The sequence below is a fragment of the Bufo bufo genome, chromosome 2 (assembly GCF_905171765.1).
Source record: "Bufo bufo chromosome 2, aBufBuf1.1, whole genome shotgun sequence".
Classification (NCBI taxonomy): domain Eukaryota; kingdom Metazoa; phylum Chordata; class Amphibia; order Anura; family Bufonidae; genus Bufo; species Bufo bufo.
In genome coordinates this window covers 89,953,475-89,975,879 of record NC_053390.1, presented here as the reverse complement: position 1 = coordinate 89,975,879, position 22,405 = coordinate 89,953,475, and the positions used below count along the sequence as shown (strand labels likewise).

At 42.2% G+C, this 22,405-nt stretch overlaps 1 protein-coding gene across 7 annotated transcripts in view; it reads left to right on the top strand.

Annotated features, from left to right (window-relative positions):
* PDE4D (phosphodiesterase 4D) overlaps nt 1-22,405 on the top strand; it is a 1,065,327-nt gene that overhangs the window by 864,867 nt on the left and 178,055 nt on the right. For 6 of the 7 annotated variants that reach the window (XM_040421313.1, XM_040421310.1, XM_040421314.1 and 3 more), the window contains 2 exons: nt 13,174-13,210; nt 17,713-17,786. In XM_040421313.1, the coding sequence (XP_040277247.1) occupies nt 13,174-13,210; nt 17,713-17,786 (111 nt within the window). Of the gene's footprint in view, nt 1-13,173; nt 13,211-17,712; nt 17,787-22,405 lie in introns of those variants that run through there. The other variant, XM_040421317.1, reaches the window with a different exon arrangement.

Here is a 22,405-nt window from a genome sequence, read left to right as displayed (position 1 = left end):
TATCTCTCCTGTGAGCTCTCTCATGAAAGAACGGGGAGCCCAGTGTGAAGCTACATCTAATAGAACTACACTGGAGAGTCAGCACACACAGATAGTACAGGCAGGTAATATGAGTCACTCAGGATGTTTATATAACTACAGCTAATCATTACATACAGTTACCTACTATATATCTACACTCCTGGTCCTCTAGATGGGGGAGACATTATATCACAACAGCAGAATACAGAGGAGAGTGGGGAGGCGCCTGAGAGCTGCCAGGAGGGATCTGATTGGTGGTGATGATGTAATCCTGTAGTTCTCAGGAAGTCAGCCACAGGGAGAGACCTGATTACACATTAGAGCAAGGTGTCAGACTTGAGGTCACGTGACCAGGTTCCCATAATGAAGAGGTTCAAAATCTATGGATGCAACTGAGTTAGGGTTTAACACATTACACTGCTAGAATACTGGTGGTGGGTTAGGCTGGGTTCAGATCGGCATTATTGAATTCCGTTATAGGTTCCGTTATAATGGAATATAACAGAATTCTAGGACGGAATGCAAAACGGAAGCCTTTGAGAGACATTCTGTTTTGCTCCGTCCTAATACATGTCTATGGGGGCACATAACGGTTCCTCTTGTTTCCGTTATACACTACGGAAAAAATATGGCAGCTTTTCAAAACCTTAAAGGGTTATCTTTTCCAAGACTTAAATATTTGATGATCAGTCCCTAGGATAGGTCATCAATAGCAGGTCGGTAGAGGTCCCCAGTCCTGGCACAACCACCTATTTAAAAGGGATGCAGCCTCTTCCTCAGTCACATAGTCTTTTCTGCACCTCTATTCTAGTGAATGGGATTGAACAGCAGTATCAAGCACAGCCAATATACAGTGCTGTGCTGTGGCTGGTATACGATGAAGAGGTCACAGCGCTCATCCTACTGATCTGATGTTGATATCCTGAGGACAGGTCATCAGTTTAAAATACCCAGAAAAGAATCATATCTCTGATTCTGGGATTCTCAGTTAAGATGAGTTCCTCAGCACTACAATCAAGAACAATAACCCTTAATACCCATAATTTCACCCAGGCAGCCTCCCTGATGTTAGCATCGGAGCATTTCATGCCCTGCAAAGGATCAGGCAGGGCAAGCGATGTTTTATTTACAATAACACACTGCCTGGGCGGAAGCTTCCGCCCAGCAGTGTGTTCGGTGACATCACCGGCTCTGATGGGTGGGCTTTAGCGCTGCCCTAACCGTGATGTCACCGGACTCACTGCTGGGCGGAAACCTCCGCCTGGCAGCCCGATGGAGAGCCCAGTTTATCACCGGAACTCCTGAAAATTCCTTTGCCCTGCGCGATTTAGCTCCGATGCTCAAGTCAGGGGGGCTGCCTGGGTGAAAATGGGCACCTCTTTAACTTTCTCCAGCATAGTAACACTACCACGTGACATTATTTTCTCCCCACATTTTTTCTATGCATTCTGAGTAGTAATTGAATGAATCTCTCTGAACAATGTGCCACCCCCTAAAGCCCTTCATTTGTATGCCTACTTTGGCTCAATCTGCTATAGTTGTGATGTGGCCCCCAAACAATACATGGTTAAAGCCCTCTTCCCTAGGGCAAGACTATAACTGAAAATTATGTTCTAGGCTGGAGAATGTGGTAACACCCAGATCTCAGCTATGGTGGAACTCCATGCCAAAATTAAAAATATTCCTCAGTCTATTTGAAACATGGGCACAAAAAAACTAAATTACTGACTTGGCAAACATTAAAGGGATCATCTGCGTTTTTCTTACTGATGACCAGTGGCGTACATAGAGAAGTAAGGGCCCCATAGCAAGGATCAAACCCGGCCCCCCACACAGGGCAGAAGGGTTTCTGCCTAAACCCCTTTCAATGACCCTTGGGCTATTTTTCCACTGCCTCATTTGCTAAAAGTTGTTCGTTTAGAGGGTAGAGTCCTGACCAAGTTTTCATCTCCAGTAGAAGAGGGGATAATCCCAACTAAGACTGGGCCCCCTCTTGCCCTGGACCCCATAGCAGTCGCATGGTCTGCCGCTATGGTAGTTATGCCCCTGCTGACGACCTATCCTTCTATTCTTTGGATAGGTCATCAGCATCTTACTGGGGTAAAGGGGTTGTCCGACACCCGGTACCCCTGCTGATCAGCTGCTGGGGAAGGCGGGAGTGCTCGCAGTAGCGCTGCAGCCTTCTCGCTGCTTCCCGCAGGCCAGTGAAGTCATGACTATGTCACTTGGCCTGGGCGCAGCTCCCCCCCATTGAAGTGAATCGGACTGAGCTACGCCCAGGCCATGTTACATAGTCAGGATGTCACGGGCCTGCGGGAAGCAGTGAAAAGGCCATGATGCTACTGAGAGCGCCACTGCCTTCTCAAACAGCCTGATCGGCGGGGACCCCCACTGATCAGAGGCTAATGACCTATCCAAAGGATAGATCATCAGTAAGAAAAGGCAGACAACCCCTTTAACTGGACACTTAACATGATACACATTTGCAGCAAACTTTAAAATGACAACACAACAAAAGTCATTAAAAAAGTCAAGTTAAGGTTTACTGCAACCATGTATTTAACATGTTGAGTGCCAGGTTAAGATTGCTACATCTGTATGTAAGCAACTGCTGCCTTAGAAAGACCTGTAGCAGGAGACATCAGCATATGACCTGTCCTGTCAAACCTCCTTCCCTGTCATCGGTAACGGGGGTCTCACAGTTTATAAAGTACTATAGGAACAGGTATAAATTTGTGTATTAACGTTCAAGTCAAAAAAAGCAAAATGGTTTATGTGTAACACTAAGATACAGGGATTAGGCTCTCATAGGAACTCAATGCACAATCCGAGTAGTTGAGCTCTGCTCTGCACTTTCCTGACCCTCGCCTGTATTCAGTTCTCAGTAATGTAGGCTGTTATATTTAGCTCAGTGTTTACCCTGTAAATCTCATTGGAACATATTATTTCTCTGACATGGGACAATGGAGAAATATAATGGGTTATTGCCTACAGAGTTCTCCAAAAGTATATAGTAAATACTGGTGAAATCTCCAGTTCTCGGAAGTCCTGAAAAGGTCAAGGTTATCACCAATGAAATGAATCGCAAGTTAATTATAAAATGTTGCCCCTGAAAATCCCATTGTTACTCATTAATGTTCTTTCAGATGTTTATAACAGGCCACAGTCACACATTCAGGATTCTCACAAAAATACTGAGAATCCGCTGACATCCTTCATCTAACGCAAGTGAAAGGGATAATGAGATACGTTATACCTCATTCACATGCAGAGGGAACAAAAACCCTCCATAATGAACATGCTGCAGATGTTACGGGTAGAGTACAATGCAGTCCTAAAACTCCGCCTGCACCACTGTGCCTACCTACTTGCATGATATGTCCTAAATGACGGCCCACAACTGGACGGTTGTCCCTTCCTGACTAGGTGTAAGGGCCAATGGTATAAAGACTTAATGATAGACAGGCACCTAAAATGACAGGTGAATGACAGGTGAAAATAGCAAACCAAGGAGAATAAACGGACGGACCAGGTCAAAACTATGAGAGAACAGCAGACCCAAATCAATAGCTCTGTAGTAACGATACAAAGTAACGATACCAAGCCGGGTTAAACGCAGAGGGTCACGTCAAAGTCAAACACAAATGGAGGCATAAGTCAGGCAATAGGATTCACAATGGCAAAATGAGCAGTCAGAGGCAGGTCCAGAAACACAGTCCAAAGTCCAAAACCAGAGAATAATAATGAGGTCAAAACAACTAACACTCTGCAGAGTAATGAAAACACTCTGCAGAGTAATGAAAACACTCTGCAGAGTAATGAAAACACTCTGCAGAGTAATGAAAACACTCTGCAGAGGAATGAAAACACTCTGCAGAGTAATGAAAACACTCTGCAGAGTAATGAAAACACTCTGCAGAGTAATGAAAACACTCTGCAGAGTAATGAAAACACTCTGCAGAGTAATGAAAACACTCTGCAGAGTAATGAAAACACCCTGCAGAGTAATGAAAACACTCTGCAGAGTAATGAAAACACTCTGAAGAATAATTATCAGTCTCTAGAATCTCTGTAGCCATGTGTAACACCCCAGACTGGTGTTACCACTACTGTACCCTACTAATGGGCTAATATAATGTCATATTATGTATGTCTTTCCAGGTCCTCCACAATGTGCATTCATAATCTTGTTATGTAACTGTTTATTACATGTAATGTGCCTGGTTCACCAGCAGGTGGCAGCGCAAATGGCAGAAGAGAAAACAAAGACACCAAGTTAGCTTGTCAGTACAGCAGAGTAAGAGAAAGATATAGGATAGTTGAGTTTGCCTGCCAGTTTAATGCTAAAGCCTTCTGGAACCAAGACAAAGCCTGAAACAGTTTGGAGAAATGTTTATTCAAGTAAAGCTGCCATTGAACTTCATCTCAAGGTCTGGACTTAAGTAATTTCTTCAAATCCCTCAATTATTCCCCCTATTTATTCGGAGCCAAAGCCTGGGGTCCAGCCGTATCCAGGTAGGAGCACCGTGACACACACAAAGAGACATTTAGGCTGCACTATACCACTCAGCATTCCTACCAAACCTGGGACGCGATATAGAGGGCCCTGGGGGGAGGCACCCATTGCACATGATGTACCGTACAGACATGTGACCACTGCAGCCAACAGTGATTGGTTGCATTGCACACATATAGGAACAGCACATTATTGCTGCATTGATATAAGCACAGAAGTTTGGGTGTCCACAGGACTGGTGGTGGGGATTTAAAGAGGTTCTCCAATACTTTTTTTAACAAGCTTTGTAAAAGTAAAACGATAATATCTTACTTATCTTGGAAATATCCCAACAATCGTGCCGCCACTCCAATTCCCGTTGGACCTGTAATGATAACATCAGAATTTATTATGTTCAGTACATGACCGCTGCAGGCAATCTACAGCCTCCAGTGTGCATGAAAGGCACTTGACCATTGCAGGTCCAGTGGGGATAGGAGTGCTGGGAAAGGAGAAGCAGGACATTTTAAAGGTATTTTTGTTTGATTTTACGCCGCACCCTGCTTCCTGCCAAATTTAAATTTTTTTAAAGTTGACTAGGTGAGTGTTTATCTGTTGTTTTATGACATAAGCTGCTGCCAGATTTCCTTTAACCCCTTAAGGACTCGGCCCTATTTCTTCTTATGGACTTGGCCATTTTTTGCAAATCTGACCAGTGTCACATTAAGTGCTGATAACTTTAAAACGCTTTGACTTATCCAGGCCATTCTGAGATTGTTTTTTGCCACATATTGTACTTCATGACACTGGTAAAATGAAGTAAAAAAAATTCATTTTTATGTATAAAAAAATACCACATTTACCAAAAATTTGTAAAAAATTGCAAATTTCCAAGTTTCAATTTCTCTACTTCTATAATACATAGTAATACCTCCAAAAATAGTTATTACTTTACATTCCCCATATGTCTACTTCATGTTTGGATCATTTTGGGAATGATATTTTATCTTTTGGGGATGCTACAAGGCTTAGAAGTTTAGAAGCAAATCTTGAAATTTTTCAGAGATTTTCAAAAAACCCATTTTTAGGGACCTGTTGAGGTCTGAAGTCACTTTGCGAGACTTACATAATAGAAACCACCCAAAAATGACCCCATTCTATAAACTACCCCCCTCAAGGTATTCAAAACTGATTTTACAAACTTTGCTAACCCTTTAACTGTTCCACAAGAATTAATGGAAAATAGAGATACAATTTAAAAATTTCACTTTTTTGGCAGATTTTCCATTTTAATATTTTTTTTTCAGTTACAAAGCAAGGGTTAACAGCCAAACCAAACTCAATATTTATGGCCCTGATTCTGTAGTTTACAGAAACACCCCATATGTGGTCGTAAACGGCTGTACCGGCACACGGCAGGGCGCAGAAGGAAAGGAATGCCATACGGTTTTTGGAAGGCAGATTTTGCTGGACTGGTTTTTTTGACACCATGTCCCATTTGAAGCCCCCCTAGAGTAGAAACTCCATAAAAGTGACCCCATCTAAGAAACTACACCCCTCAAGGTATTCAAAACAGATTTTACAAACGTCGTTAACCCTTTAGGTGTTCCACAAGAGTTATTGGCAAATGGAGATTAAATTTCAGAATTTCAATTTTTTGGCAAATTTTCCATGCTGTAGGCTAATAGCTGTAGGCAGTGTGGGCATGCTGGGAGTTGTAGTTTTGCAACAGCTGGAGAGCCTCAGGTTGGCCATTCCTGCCATATGTGGTCTTAAACAGCTGTACGGGCACACGGCAGGGCGCGGAAGGAAAGGAATGCCATACGGTTTTTGGAAGGCAGATTTTGCTGGACTGTTTTTTTTTACACCATGTCCCATTTGAAGCTCCCCTGATGCACCCCTAGTGTAGAAACTCCAAAAAAGTGGCCCCATTTTAGAAACTACGGGATAGGGTGGCAGTATTGTTGGTATTAGTTTAGGGTACATATGATTTTTGGTTGCTCTATATTACACTTTTTGTGAGGCAAGATAACAGAAATAGCTGTTTTGGCACCGTTTTTATTTTTTGTTATTTACAACATTCATCTGACAGGTTAGATCATGTGATATTTTTATAGACCAGGTTGTCACGGATGCGGCGATACCTAATATGTATACTTTTTATTTATTTATGTAAGTTTTACACAATGATTTCATTTTTGAAGCAAAAAAAATCCTGTTTTAGTGTTTCCATAGTCTGAGAGCCATAATTTTTTCAGTTTTTGAGCGATTACCTTGGGTAGGGTATGATTTTTGCGGGATGAGATGACGGTTTTATTGGCACTATTTTGGGGTGCGTGTGATTTTTTGATCGCTTGCTATTACACTTTTTGTGATGTAAGGTGACAAAAAATGGTTTATTTAGCACAGTTTTTATTTTAAATTTTTTACGGTGTTCATCTGAGGGGTTAGGTCATGTGATATTTTTATAGAGCCGGTCGATACGAACGCGGCGATACCTAATATGTATACTTTTTTTTATTTATATAAGTTTTACACAATAACAGCTTTTTTAAAACAAAAAAAATGATGTTTTAGTGTCTCCATTTTCTGAGCCATAGTTTTTTATTTTTTGGGCGATTGTCTCAGGTAGGGGCTCATTTTTTGCAGGATGATGTGACTGTTAGATTGGTACTATTTTGGTGGGCGAACGCCTTTTTGATCGCTTGCTGTTGTACTTTTTGTGATGTAAGGTGACAAAGAAATGGTTTATTTAGCACAGTTTTTATTTTTTACGGTGTTCATCTGAGGGGTTAGGTCATGTGATATGTTTAAATAGCCGGTCGATACGGACGCGGCGATACCTAATATTTTTTCCCCTATTTTTTACCAAATTTTTTTAAACTTTATTTGGGGAAAATTAAGTTTTTGTTTATTTTTACTTGAAACTTTTCATTTTTTTGGGGAAAAACTTTATTTTTTCAACTTTTTTTCACTTTATTTTTTGTCCCACTTTGGGACTTGAACTTTTGGGGGTCTAATCCTTTACAATGCATTCCAATACTTCTGTATTGGAATGCATTGGCTGTATGAGTAATACTGTGTGTATTACTTATACAGCTTCCGGCCTGTGAGATCCAGGGGGCTGGATCCCACAGGCTCTTCACCAGAAGGCAGCGCGATGCCTTCCTTAGACATAAACTATTCCAATAGTCTACTGACTATAATTTCCTGTTTCTGGTCTTATAATTAAAATATAACCTTTATTTTCCTTTTATTAAACACTATATTCCACACAAAAAAACACTTATTAAAATATATATGGAGGGCTTGGACCTGTGGGCTCAGTGACTGTATTGTTTTGATTGATCAGAAGGGCTTTTATTCTCGCTCAAAAAAGCCACACACAAAGGCTAGTTGTATCTAACCTGTGTGATTACACTTTAGTGCCTGTAGATGTCACCCAATACTAGGTATATAGTCATTTACGCCGCACTTTCTTATTGAGTTTTAGCGTCCTAGGCTCTGCCTTGGTTGTATCGTCCCTCACTAACAATTTCTCAGTACTGATACTATTTATATATTACTAGTCTAGCCCTCAGGAGGGTTCGGCGTCTGCAGTTCGCCTTCCCCTAATCCATTATCAGCCCTGCCACCATTATTAAAATGTTAAAGACACAGCTCCCCCAAAATGTTTCACCGCTAAAAGCGGCGTCTTCAGGGGAATGGAGCTACTATCAACTCAAGTTGTCCCACAAAAAATAAGCCCTCATAAGGCTATGTGAATGGAAAAATAAAAAAGTTAGGACTATGGGAAGGCGGGGAGTCAAAAACAAAAACGCTAAAATGGAAAATCCCAGGGTCCCTAAGGGGTTAAACCTTTAATATCCCTAGCAATTGCATTGAAAACTGTAGTTTATATAAACCAACTCATACAGTCAGTCGGATCTTGTGGGTCCTGTTCCAGCTGAGCCTGTACCCGACATGAGGTGGGCCTGTTCTCCTGTAGGCCAGTCCAGCCCTGCACTTGACATCTGCATGTCCATTTAATAGGGGGGATTTTCATAGAAAGAGCAGCTGAGCGAGAGCAAATATTCTGTATCTTCATCTCCAATGGAAGCACATGCACAAAGAGATAATTTACTGGAATGTAAGTCAGCTTCTATAAATACGTTCAGGGGCACATACATGTACAGTGAATTCCTGGCTTGTCCCGTCGTCCTTTGATAGTGCCTCCTGGAATGTGTGGCCGCAGCCAGTGAAACGAGGATAGTCATCTGAGGACCTGTCACCTCTCCTGACATGTCTACTTTAAGAAATCCTTGCCACCGTTATTGCGGCTCGGATGCGGACCCATTTACTTTAATTGGGCCGCAAAAGATGCGGACAGCACTCCGTGTGCTGTCCGCATCCCTTGCTCCGTTCAGTGGCCCCGCAAAAAAAATATAGAACTTGTCCTATTCTTGTCCGTTTTGCGGACAAGAATAGACATTTGTACAATGGGCCGCCCATTCCGTTCCGCAAATTGTGGAAGGCACACGGGCGACTTCCGTTTTTTGCGGATCCGCAGTGTGCATGTAGCCTAAGAAAATTTAAACAAAAAATAAATAATCTTTCTCCTATAATGGTGGAGTCTCATGAAAATTGTCCACATACATTCGTCAATTTCTTTTTTGTATGTCATCGGTCCTTAGTGTGATGCCAGTGGTCCATGCCCTCCCTGATTTCAGCGGGCACAGCTGCCAGAACACTTACCCAATCTCTCGCTCTGTTGGTTGATGTCTCCATGTTCCTTCCCAGAGGGCACAGCCCCTGGATTAGCGCAGCTTTGTCTACTCCATTCTGGCTGCGGCCTACTCCTCGTTCCTGCAGTGGCTAATTTTTCCAGCCTATGGCTATTCTCCCTAGGGTATATAAGGAGCCTTTCCACAGGGGAGGTGGCTGAGCAATAATTACTCTAGCTTTCTAGTCCCTGCGAAGGTGCTGTATATTCTGTTCTAACTTCCCATGTTCCACTTCTGCCTGTTTACCAGATATGACCCTTTCCTGACTTCTGCATGTGCAACGGGTGCCTCCCCCCAGGGCCCCCAGGAAATAATTTAGGGATTTCAAGAAATAACTTGAGTCCACCTTGAGATGAAGTTCAATGGCAGCTTTACTTGAATAAACATTTCTCCAAACAGTTTCAGGCTTTGTCTTGGTTCCAGCAGGCTTTAGCATTAAACTGGCAGGCAAACTCAACTCTGCTATATCTTTCTCTCACTCTGCTGTACTGACAAGCTAACTTGGTGTCTTTGTTTCCTCTTTATACTGCACTTCAATCTTGTAGTCGGACTTATGTTTAATGCAAAAAGTAGGTTAGACTCCTGGCAGCTCCAACGTGGAGTCTCAACCAGAACTAGAACTGCCACACTTCCTTCTGGTAGCAAGCAGGATTGACCAACTTCTGCCCAAAGGGGGGGGGGAGAATGTAATGCTAAGTTCCATTCTCTCTAAGGATAGCTCTGCCATTTACGCTGCCACCTGCTGGTGAACAAGGCACATTACATGTAATAAACAGTTACATAACAAGATTATGAATACACATTGTGGAGGACCTTGAAAGACATACATAAGATGACATCATAATAGCCCATTAGAGATAGTAGCAGGGTGCAGTAGTGGTAACACATGCTGACCCCATGAGGCCTTCCTAGACCATGGCTTTTTGATGACACAGTGAGTCCAAAGTCACTGCATGATGCTAAGACCTCTTTCACACGAGCCTGTCCGGGTAAGGTCCAGATGCGTTGCGGCAAACCCGCCCGAGTAGGTACCCAATTGCAGTCAGTTTTGACTGCGATTGCGTTCCGTTGTTCAGTTTTTATCGCCCGTGTGAAAGGGGCCTAAGGGTGCATTTACACCAACAGATTATGTGACAGATTTTCTCACCAATCATTGGTCAGATGGCCATTTACACACACGGATCTTTTGTTGTACACACCAACTATTGGTCTGTTTGGAAAGAAATTGGTGAGATAATCTGTTGGTGTAAATGCACCATTAGGGGGAGATCTATCGTAGCCAGATGGCTGATGATAACCAGGTGTGCTGCCAGATGCTCACCTAATTTATGACGAGGTGTATGGAATGGACATATATTTTACTACTCAAATATATACTACTACTTAAATATGTTTAACCATTCAGCATCATATCTATGGGGGTGTCACACAATAGACCCTGCTTTTTCATAAATGACCCCATCTAATTTACTGACTCATTGATGGTGGGATTCATCCTCTGTTGCCCCCACCATGGTCTACAATGTGGGACCCCAAAATCAGGGCTGTTGAAAGCAGGACAAGCAGGAGCTGTCTGTCTCCATAGGGACAAATAGTCATAGTGATCGTGCTCATCTAAATGTTTTCTTTGCTCCCATCCAGCTTTAAAAAACAAGAAATGCAGAGGGTCTCCACATGTGTCCTCTCCCACCAAGGATGGGGATTTAGGGCCACTTAGGCCTAGTTCACACGAACGTATGGCTTTTATAGTTTTTTGCGGTCCGTTTTTCACGGATCCGTTGTTCCGTTTTTGAGTTCCGTTGTGTTTCCGCTTCCTTTGCGTTTTTCCGTTCCGTTTTTCCGTATGCCATGTACAGTATACAGTAATTACATGGCCATAACATTTTCAATAGATGGTTCAGAAAAAACGGAACGGAAACGGAAGACATACGGATGCATTTCCGTATGTGTTCCGTTTTTTTTGCGGACCCATTGACTTGAATGGAGGCACGACCCGTGATTTACGGCCAAATATAGGACAAGCTCTATCTTTCAACGGAACGGAAAAACGGAAATACGGAAACGGAATGCATACGGAACACATTCCATTTTTTTTGCGGAACCATTGAAATGAATGAACGGAAATGAAACGGAACACAAAAAAACGGCCCGTACACTCGCAAAAAAAACGTTTGTGTGAACTAGGCCTTAATAACAGCAATAGTCAAACCCCACCTAGCTATCATCTATTATCTGTGATTAAACCTGGCAGTAAGTGTTCAATTTCTCTGCAGCGCCCCCACAGGGGAAATTGAGCATTACACACTTTCTGTGATTTATATTTTTACATTACACACTTTCCATTCAAATTATTGGGTTGTCTACAAATCTACATAATACGTGACAGAACTAGGTCCTGCAGAGTAAGAATACAAAATGTTAAATTTCAACATGAATGATCTTTTTACTCTTAGGGGAGATATACCACCTCACCCCATCGAGGACACACGCACGCTCACATCGCTTAGCTGAAATGAGTGTGTAATGCAGAAGGAATAGCCGTTAGCTGAACCATCATTCAGCCAACAGCTATTGAAGGGGTATGGCCACTTTAAGATGCAAGTCATGTCTCGGGCAAGGGACGGAAAGCCAATACTTTTATGTGTTGTGTCGAAACTTAGGTAGAGGACACACAGTGGTAACTGCAGGATCCACTTGTGAGTCTGGTATCAGTAATCCTGCAGACCAGGTTATCCAATGCCCATATTAACTGTACCTAAGGTGTATTTTGGCTGTGGTGAGGGGAAGGAGGGGGATGTTGCTGCAGCTTCTCGCTCAGCATTTCAATCAAAGATCATGGGGGGAGGAGTAAGGGGCTCATAGTACACAACACAGCTCTCATATCACACCAAGAGCCGTCCACTCACTCCAGGGAGAGAGAACTTATACATCTGCAGAAATCAGGGGATTGCTCAAGAAATAAATATATGCAAAAAATGTTATATAGTAAATCGCCAGCAAATCCTCTGCCTGTACAGCACTGATGCACCAAGAGATATGACACGCCACGCTAGCACATCACTGGCCTCAGCATCATGCACAATGCACGCTAGCATTACTGCTGAGGCCACTGTTGGCTGCAGTGGTCACAAGTCTGTTTCAAGAGGGAGATGGAAGTAGAGACTGGAGACCGCAGATGCATCTGAATGGGGGGTAATGAGGGATCGTAAGGTATTGCTTCTTTAATTATTTCAAAGCATTCTCAGCCTTTTTATTTTATTTTTATTTTAAATGCCAAGCAATCTGTTTTTGAAGGCTATGGATCCCTTTGAATGCATTTTTATTTTATTTTATTGCATTCTATTCATTTTGGGCTAAAATCATCTTTCAATTGGCTGTTATTAAATAATTTCCAGCAGTTCTTGTACTACAGGGTTTCATTGAGAGCGTATCTGCAGACTGTCCGTTTCTATTCATCCAGCAGAGCTGCCTTCACAGTCTGTAGTCCTGTTGTTTGAACTGCTCACAGCTCACAAATAGTCATTACAGCTCGATTTTTGTCACACTAATAAGAATATGGCTCAAATAAGTGTTTATGAGCTTCAGGAGATCACAGAAAAGGGATTTACATGAGCCATCAGATGACGGGATTCAGTGTAATCACAGAACCTGATGCTCTGCAAATACACAGATCACACGGATATACCGTGAAAGTGGCTGAAATTTTTTAGTTATGACCAATTGAAAAGAAGATTTTTTCCCCAAAATAAGTAGAATGCAGTAATAAAAAAAAATGCCCCCAAAAGTGTCTGTAGCCTTCCCCAAACTCTGGGTTATTAAGAGGTTAAGCAAAGTTATGGTACATTGATATGTAATTGTCTGCACTGCTGAATTGTTTTGTGTTTTATTTTGCAGACATGGAGATGACTTGATTGTAACACCATTTGCTCAGGTGAGTTGTGGTGGTTTATGATGTTAAATTGTGTTATGAAAGAGCTGAATGGATGACTTTCTTAGGATCAAATGTATGGCAAACTGAAAGGCAGTCACTAGCCAGGGGTATGCTAGGAGTAATCATGTATAGTATTAAAGGGGTTACTGAATGGCACTGGTGTGAGATTTTTGAGCTGACGTATTCAGGAAGAAGTTGCAAATCTCATTGCAGTAAAGAGGTTTTCCTGTTTAGACATTTATGGCATATACGGAAAGGAAACGGAAACACAACGGAAACACAAAACGGAGCAACGGATCCGTGAAAAATGGACCGCAAAAAACTATAAAAGCCATACGTTCGTGTGAACTAGGCCTGAGGCAGAGTGCAAAATTCTGCAAAAGACTGTTGAAAAATGTTAAAGACCAATTGATTTTTGGCCAAAATAAGTAAAATTCAATGAAAAAAAAATTGCTCCCAGAGGTGTCTATAACCTTTAAGTAAAATAAGATATTTCTCTGTACGCTATAACTACACAATTATAAATGTATGGGCGCAGCGCCAGCCTGTGCCGCCAAAAAACGTTCAAAATCTTCTCTTGATAATCATGTCAGTCAATAGTTTACTGACAACTAAGTGCAAATGTTGTGGGTTATGACTACTACAATGTATAATAGCTGTCATGAGCAAACACAAAACGACAGATATTGTCTATAGCCTAAACACCCAAGGTCATGGGAGATCATTTACCGTCACAGAGTTTGGAAATCTATACCCACAACCGCCGATATGACTTTCCCATAGACATATTGCAGTATTAATTAGAGGAGGAGGGAATGGACGGTCGGTAAAAGCATGCCAAAAAGTGGTATAAATGACTATATGTGTACAGAGACTATAAATGTGCAGAAACCAGCAGCAAGGTTGTACTGAGGACTTCTCAGGATCTCCTGCTAATGGTTAGTGACTCGAGCTCTACATAACCACATATTATCCACATAGTCTGATGTAAGCAGACGGATGGGGATCCATATCTTCGTCTCTGATAGTCTGGAGGTCTTCCTGGATATGTCACTCCACAGGTATCAAGTTAACGGAATCTATGTTCTCTTAATGTTCTCCGGGGAGGGTTTCTTAGCCTCTGTCTGAGCCCATAACCCACAGGCTTCACCGCCTAACACACAATACAACATGGAAGCATGTGATTGTATGTAGAAAATGCAATGCCGTCTAGTATACCGCAGCTGTGCACGCGTCAGTCCAGGTCTGGTTTGTTAGTATGTGCTCAGACAGGGCCATGGTCACACATTGGTGGGCCCAGTGCAGAGGTCTCATGAGTACACCCTACCCCTCTGTCTGGTTATGTCAGTATAAGGCTACATGCACACGACCGTATGTGTTTTGCGGTCCACAAAATGCGGATCTGCAAATAAAAACGGATGACATCCGTATGCCATCCGTTTTTTGTTTTTTTTTGCGGATCCATTGTAAGAATGCCTAAAACAGACAAGGATAGGACATGTTCTATTTTTTTTTTGCAGGGCTACGGAACGGACATACTGATGCGGACAGCACAAGGTGTGCTATCCGCATTTTTTGCGGACCCATATAAATGAATGGGTCCGCATCCTATCCGCAAAAAAAACTAACGGAACGGACACTGAAACATACAACGTTCGTGTGCATGTAGCCTAAAACAATATACAATGGTATCCAGACCCTCCTAATTAAACACAGACCCAGACCAGACCCTAGACCAGACATCTTAGACCCTGATTGACATATGACTAATTTTTAGGGAAGCTGAGTGTGATCCATAACATTTTAAAAATATAAAAAAAACAAATATAAAAATAGTCAAAACACCCCTTTTTTCTGTTTATCACATAAAGTATAAAAACAATTTAAAAAAATCTACTTTTCCCTAGAAAGCTGTGAAAAATTATCTGAAGAAGGAATTGCTGGTTTGTGGTCACCTTGCCTGCCAAAAAATAGAATAAAAAATGATAAAAAAATGTATCCCCCCCCAAAAAAAACACAAAAAAAAACAAAAAAAATAATACAGCTTGTCCTGCTGAAAATGAAACCACACTCAGTTCCATCTATAGAAAATGGGGTCATGGACCCACTGCATGAGCTATGCCAGCGCATCCAGCAGACCCCACTGACTGAGGCCTCTTGCACACGACCATATGGCTTTTTCAGTATTTTGTGGTCTGCAAAACACGGATCCACAAAAAATACAGATGACGTCCGTGTGCATTCAGTTTTTTGCGTAACGGAATAGCTGGCCCCTAATAGAACAGTCCTATCCTTGTACGTTATGCGGACAATAATAGGACATGTTCTATCTTTGAATGGAACGGAAATACGGAAACGGAATGCATACTGAGTATTTTTGCAGACCCATTGTAATGAATGGTTCCGTATACGGTCTGTATACGGAACGCAAAAACAGAACGTACACGGAAGAAAAACGTTCGTGTGCACGAGGCCTTATAATGAGGTGTCCACGGTTTTGGCGCGGGAAATGTTGCTGCATGCAGTGCTTCTGTTGTAAACGGAGCCTACAATGCAGATGTCAGATGCCATCGATGTTGCAAATGAGTCAAATGCTACATGATAGCTACAAAAGGGAAATGCCTGTCCTTTATACCGTTTCTCTAAAAAGAAATTATAATTGCTGATTACTATATGTATATGAATTTTGGAGACACCTGTATGAATTATTACACTATATGATAATCATGAGAATCATTAAAAATTCATAATCATGTATGTCTATATACAATCAAATAGGAGTATAATTAATCATGTATTTACACTGCTTTTGCACAATTATGTTAATTAATGAGTTATATTGAGAACCCTATTCATATGCACAGAGCACCTTCTGACAGATCTAGCTATGAGTTTCTTCCCTACTGTACATTACAGAACAGACTGAATAGCAATTACCTGAGTGGCTACATATGGCTTATTCAAGTCCACTTATATGGTACCTACCTGTTGGCAGACGTACCAGAAATATCATGGATGTAATAGCATTACTGAAACTGGTCACCCCATTCTAAGGTAAATCACTGACAGCTGACACTGGTGGCACCATATCACTGACAGCTGACACTGGTGGCACCATATCACTGACAGCTGACACTGGTAGCACCATATCACTGACAGCTGACACTGGTAGCACCATATCACTGACAGCTGACACTGGTGGCACCATATCACTGACAGCCGACACTGGTGGCACCATATCACTGACAGCTGACACTGGTGGCACCATATCACTGACAGCCGACACTGGAGGCACCATATCGGTGACAGCTGACACTGGTGGCACCATATCACTGACAGCTGACACTGGTGGCACCATATCACTGACAGCCGACACTGGTGGCACCATATCACTGACAGCTGACACTGGTGGCACCATATCACTGACAGCCGACACTGGTGGCACCATATCACTGACAGCTGACACTGGTGGCACCATATCACTGACAGCCGACACTGGTGGCACCATATCACTGACAGCTGACACTGGTGGCACCATATCACTGACAGCCGACACTGGTGGCACCATATCACTGACAGCCGACACTGGTGGCACCATATCACTGACAGCCGACACTGGTGGCACCATATCACTGACAGCCGACACTGGTGGCACCATATCACTGACAGCCGACACTGGTGGCACCATATCACTGACAGCCGACACTGGTGGCACCATATCACTGACAGCCGACACTGGTGGCACCATATCACTGACAGCCGACACTGGTGGCACCATATCACTGACAGCCGACACTGGTGGCACCATATCACTGACAGCCGACACTGGTGGCACCATATCTCTGGCACCGAGCTCAGGGTAATATCTCAAGCACTTTGTACTAAGTTTATCCCCCTGGACCTAGACCTTGCACCGTTATTATGTCTGCTGCTCAGAATTAGGCCTCCTGCACACGACAGTTGTTTTTCTCGGCCTCCGTTCCGTTTTTTTTTGCGGATAGGATGGGGACCCATTCATTTCAATGGGTCAGCAAAAAAATGCTGATAGTTCATCCGTTTGTGTTCCGCGTCCGTTGTCCGTGTTTCCCTTCAGCAAAAAAAAAGTGCATGTCCTACTTTTTTCACATTTGCGGACAAGGATAGGCATTTATTACAAGGGATCTGTGGGGAAAAAAACGGATCCTCCAAAAAAAAACAGATGCTGCATCCGTTTTTTTTGGCGGACGCACAATTTGCGGACGCAAAAAACAACTGTTGTGTGCATGAGGCCTAAGTAGAATGACATTTTCTTATTAGTTACTACTTATAATTGTGTAAGGAGTGCAGTATTTCTTTAACTCTTTCTTATATTGAGGGCAGCCCATGTCTCTGTATTGCCATTATTGTGTATGGATGCCGTTGAATGTCTTACAGCTGTGGCCTCATATATTTTAGTATTGCCATGGATTGTGTAGCTGTATACAGCGCCTTTGACTTACTTACGTCTTTTTACTACTTTTTAGGTACTGGCCAGTCTCCGTACTGTAAGGAATAATTTTGCTGCACTAACCAACCTGCAAGATCGAGCACCCAGCAAGTAAGTGATGACTGCGTGAAGCTTCCCATAAAAAAAAACAATGTTTATGTCATAAAGTAACATCGCTCCACTCTATAAGCAGATACACATTGTATACCATCTGTACACATACACACACCGCAGTTTCTAAAAAGGGACAGCACCTAGAGTCATGTCCTGCTATATCAAAACTGATGTGCCCCATTAGGTAATGACTCCTCCTTCCATTGGTAATGCATTAATTAGTGGGGGTGTACCTAAGTTGCCTTTGCGTTGACTGCGGGGCTACCAGACATTGTAAGCACTGCATTTTTGAAGGGCTTTTTCCTATGAATAAGATTTATCACCAATCCATAGAATAGGGGATAAATGTTAGATGAGAGGTGGTCTGACCACTGAGACCCTCACTAAACACATTTAGCACGGGACACGTGTATGCTTGGCCACCGCACCCTACATATCCTCCCATAAGCAATGTCCATTCTAAGACTCAATGAGGGTCCTGGTGGTTGGACCCCAGCTATCTAAATCGCTTATTCCATAGATAGCTGATAATTGTTATTTACTGGAAAAGTCCTTTAACATAGCCCTTGTCCTTAAACTATTCTACATCTTAAAGGGGGAGATGGACCTCCGTTCTCTTTGGCAGATACTAGCAAGACTCTGTTTTTAGGAGCTTGATCACAGCTTTATGACCTATACTAGCGATATCCTATCAATAAATAGTGGTAGGTTGTGGTGGCTCACTAGCAAGTAGTTAAGGTATGGTGCTGCAAGCTCATATAGAGGGAATCACCCCACCCTCTCTTAAAAGGCAAATGTAGTAATAGAGTAATGAGCGAGCACTCATACACTTGGCAACCAGATTGACATATGCAGAAAATATTTATTAAATCCCCATAAAATACAAGTAATAAAATTTATAAGAACAATGTAGCAATAATATACAACATCACTGAAAATGTTGGAGGTGTATTCACTGGGAGCGCAATATGTTCATAAAGTGTCCACAGGAATCCTGATAATGTGAAAAGTCTCTTATAGCTGATCCTTTTAAGGTCGATATGAGCTTTGAATTGAAGAAAACTTTAAATCGATATTTGGCTTACCGTCTAGCGTCTGCTGTCTCCCTATTGCTTCAATGGAGCTTTAGATATTTGCCGGCTTATTCAGTCGCTCCATACAGCAAGCTGGTTTAAATTTCGCGGGAGTTCCAAAGATCGCAGGAGTTGCCACTCTGTTCCGCAATTTCCTTTGGTGCAGCTTTCGACAATAAGAATAGTTAATCCTTTACTGTAGAGATTTTCTTCTGTATGGCCATACAGTATTATCGGGGGATTTTCAATGCAGGTACATCACTTGTTTCACCATACGCGTTACGGGTCCAGGACCACTGAGGAAGGGAGAGTGAATCTACCCGTAACGCGTATGGTGAAACAAGTGATGTACCTGCATTGAAAAGCCTCCGATAATACTGTATGGCCATACAGAAGAAAATCTCTACAGTAAAGGATTAACTATTCTTATTGTCGAAAGCTGCACCAAAGGAAATTGCGGAACAGAGTGGCAACTCCTGCGATCTTTGGAACTCCCGCGAAATTTAAACCAGCTTGCTGTATGGAGCGACTGAATAAGCCGGCAAATATTTAAAGCTCCATTGAAGCAATAGGGAGACAGCAGACGCTAGACGGTAAGCCAAACATCGATTTAAAGTTTTCTTCAATCCAAAGCTCATATCGACCTTAAAAGGATCAGCTATAAGAGACTTTTCACAATATCAGGATTCCTGTGGACACTTTATGAACATGTTGCGCTCCCAGTGAATACACCTACAACATTTTCAGTGACATTCAGTTTCCCAAATTGGGATAGAGCGCTAGAAGATAATACCCCCTCTTCCCAAATAACAGCATATACTTGAAGTTTTTTGGTGTGATATATACTATTGAATTTATCGACACTATTGAGTCATATGAATATAGTGTCGATCATATCTACCACAATATATGTGACTGTAATGTTGTATATTATTGCTACATTGTTCTTATAAATTTTATTACTTGTATTTTATGGGGATTTAATAAATATTTTCTGCATATGTCAATCTGGTTGCCAAGTGTATGAGTGCTCGCTCATTATTCTATTACTACAGATATCCTATCAATGTCTGTGGCTTGGAAAGCCCCTTTAAATGAAATAGCAATATTTCCAGGAGGAATAACAAAGGAGCTACAAAATGCAGTTTTAAAAATTATGATCTAGAATTGTTACTTTTTGGGGTCTGTAAGTTTTTAAGAAAACAACCATTTCAGGAGAGGTGACAGAGAGGCCTTTTCAATCTGATTTACCGACAATATGCTTTGTTGGAGTATTGACCCCCGCGGATGCCGACGTTGATGTGCAGGAAATTTAACACACAGCTGCTTCAGTCTAATGCAATTAAAATTCTGGAACATAACGTCTTTAAGTTGGGAGTGGGGCTGCTTTAGCCAAAAAGTGGAAAAGGGTGATGTGCCTACCTGGCACAGAGGTCATCTGCGTTCTACGCATCAGTGGGATTACTTACATCTCATAAATATGTCGCCAGTGTGTATTGTGGGAAGGACTACTTTGAATTGAAATACACCGTAGAATGCATTTGGAAAGTCTTCAGACCCTTTCACCTTTCTCACATTTGTTATGTTGCGGCCTTGTGGTAAAATAAAATAAAAAGTTCTGATTTTTCCCCATTATTCTGCACTCAATACCCCATAAAGACAAAATGAAAACAGAATGTTCAAAACTAAAATCGTGCATTGACGTAAGCATTCAGACCCCCTAAACAGGACTTAGTTGAAGTACCTTTGGCAGCGATTCCAGCCTCCAGTCTTCTTGGGTATGATGCTACAAGGTTTGCACATCTGGAATTGGGGATCTTCTGCCATACTTCTCTGCAGATCCTCTCATGCAGTGTCAGGTTGGATGGGGACCATCGGTGGACAGACATTTTCAGGTCTCTCCAAAGATATTCGATTGGGTTCAAGTCAGGACTATGGCTGGGCTGCTCAATGACATTCACAGAGTTGTCTCTAAGACATTCCTGTGTTGTCTTGGCTGTGTGGTTAAGGTCATTGTCTTATTGGAAGGTGAACTTTCAGTCCATTCTGAGGCCCAGAGCACTCTGCATCAGGTTTTCATTAAGAATATCTCTGTACTTTGCTCCATTCATCTTTCCCTCAGCCCTGACCAGTCTCCCTGACCCAGCTGCTGAAAATCACCCCCACAGAATGATGTTGCCACCACCATGCTTCTCTGTAGGGATGGTACTGGGCAGTGCCTGGTTTTCTCCAAACATGACCCTTAGAATTGAGGTCAAATCAGAAAAGAGAATCCTGTTTCTCATAGTCTGAGAGTCCTTTAGGAACTTTTTTTTGCAAACTCCAGGCAGGCTTTCATGTATCTTTTACTAAGATGAGACTTCTTTCTGGCTGGTCAGCAATAAAGCCCAGATTGGTAGAGTGCTGCAGTGATGATTGATCTTCTGGAAGTCTCTGCCATCTGCACACAGGATCTTTTCAGCCAGAGTAACCTTTGAGTTCTTGGTCACCTTTCTTACCAGACTCCCCCCTCTCCCAGAGGCGGTCAGCTCTATGAAGAGTCCTAGTTGTTCCAAACTTCTTCCATTTAAGAATTATGGAGGCCACCGTGCTCTTGGAAACTTTCAGTGCAGCAGAATTTTTTTCTTGTACCCTTCTCCAGATCTTTGCCTCCACACAATCATGGTTCTGAGCTCCACAGGCAGCTCTTTCCTCCTCATGGCTTGGATTTTGGACTCCAATCAACGTGTAGAAACATCTCAAAGATGATCAAGAGAAATAATAAATTTCCAAACATTTCTAAAATCCTGGTTTCTTTTTTAGTGCAGACTGATGGGAAAACTAATTTTTTTTATATTTATTTTAGCACAAGGCTGTAATATAGCAAAATGTGAAAAAAGCTGAAAGGGTATAAGGTCTATCCGGATGTATTGTACATGAAATTTCCTATAGAGCTCATCACAAGAGAGGAACAGAAAAGTTTAAAGTCAAGTAGTGAAAATTGCATAAAACAAAAGAACCATTACTTACTTGTTAAATCCCCCTTCGTTCCATCACTGCCTCCAGTTTGTTTAATGTGCGGCAGCGGTGACATCATGTCGACACACATGACCACTGCAGCCAATCATGGGCCTGAGCACATCAGCCCACCAAGGCCATGACGTCACTGCTGCAGCACTGTAATCCAAGGCCATCAGCCATCAGGTGGGGGATTTATCAGGTAAGTAATGCTTCTTTCATTGTTTTATGCAGTATTCAAGCACATCTCCAGCCCATTTTTTCTTAATCCCAGACAACCTACTGTACAATCTCCAAATTTAACATACCCTCAGCTGACTAAGGTCACTTTCACATGGTCGGGATTTGGTCAATATTTTTCATCAGTGTTTGGCTACTTTCACACTAGCGTTATTATTTTCCGGTATTGAGATCCGTCATAGGGTCTCAATACCGGATTTTTTTTTTTATTGTCAATGGGGACAAAACGTAACTGAAAAGAACGGAACACTCCAAAACGCATTCCGTTCCGTTCTTATACCAGAGAGCAAACCGCAGCATGCTGCG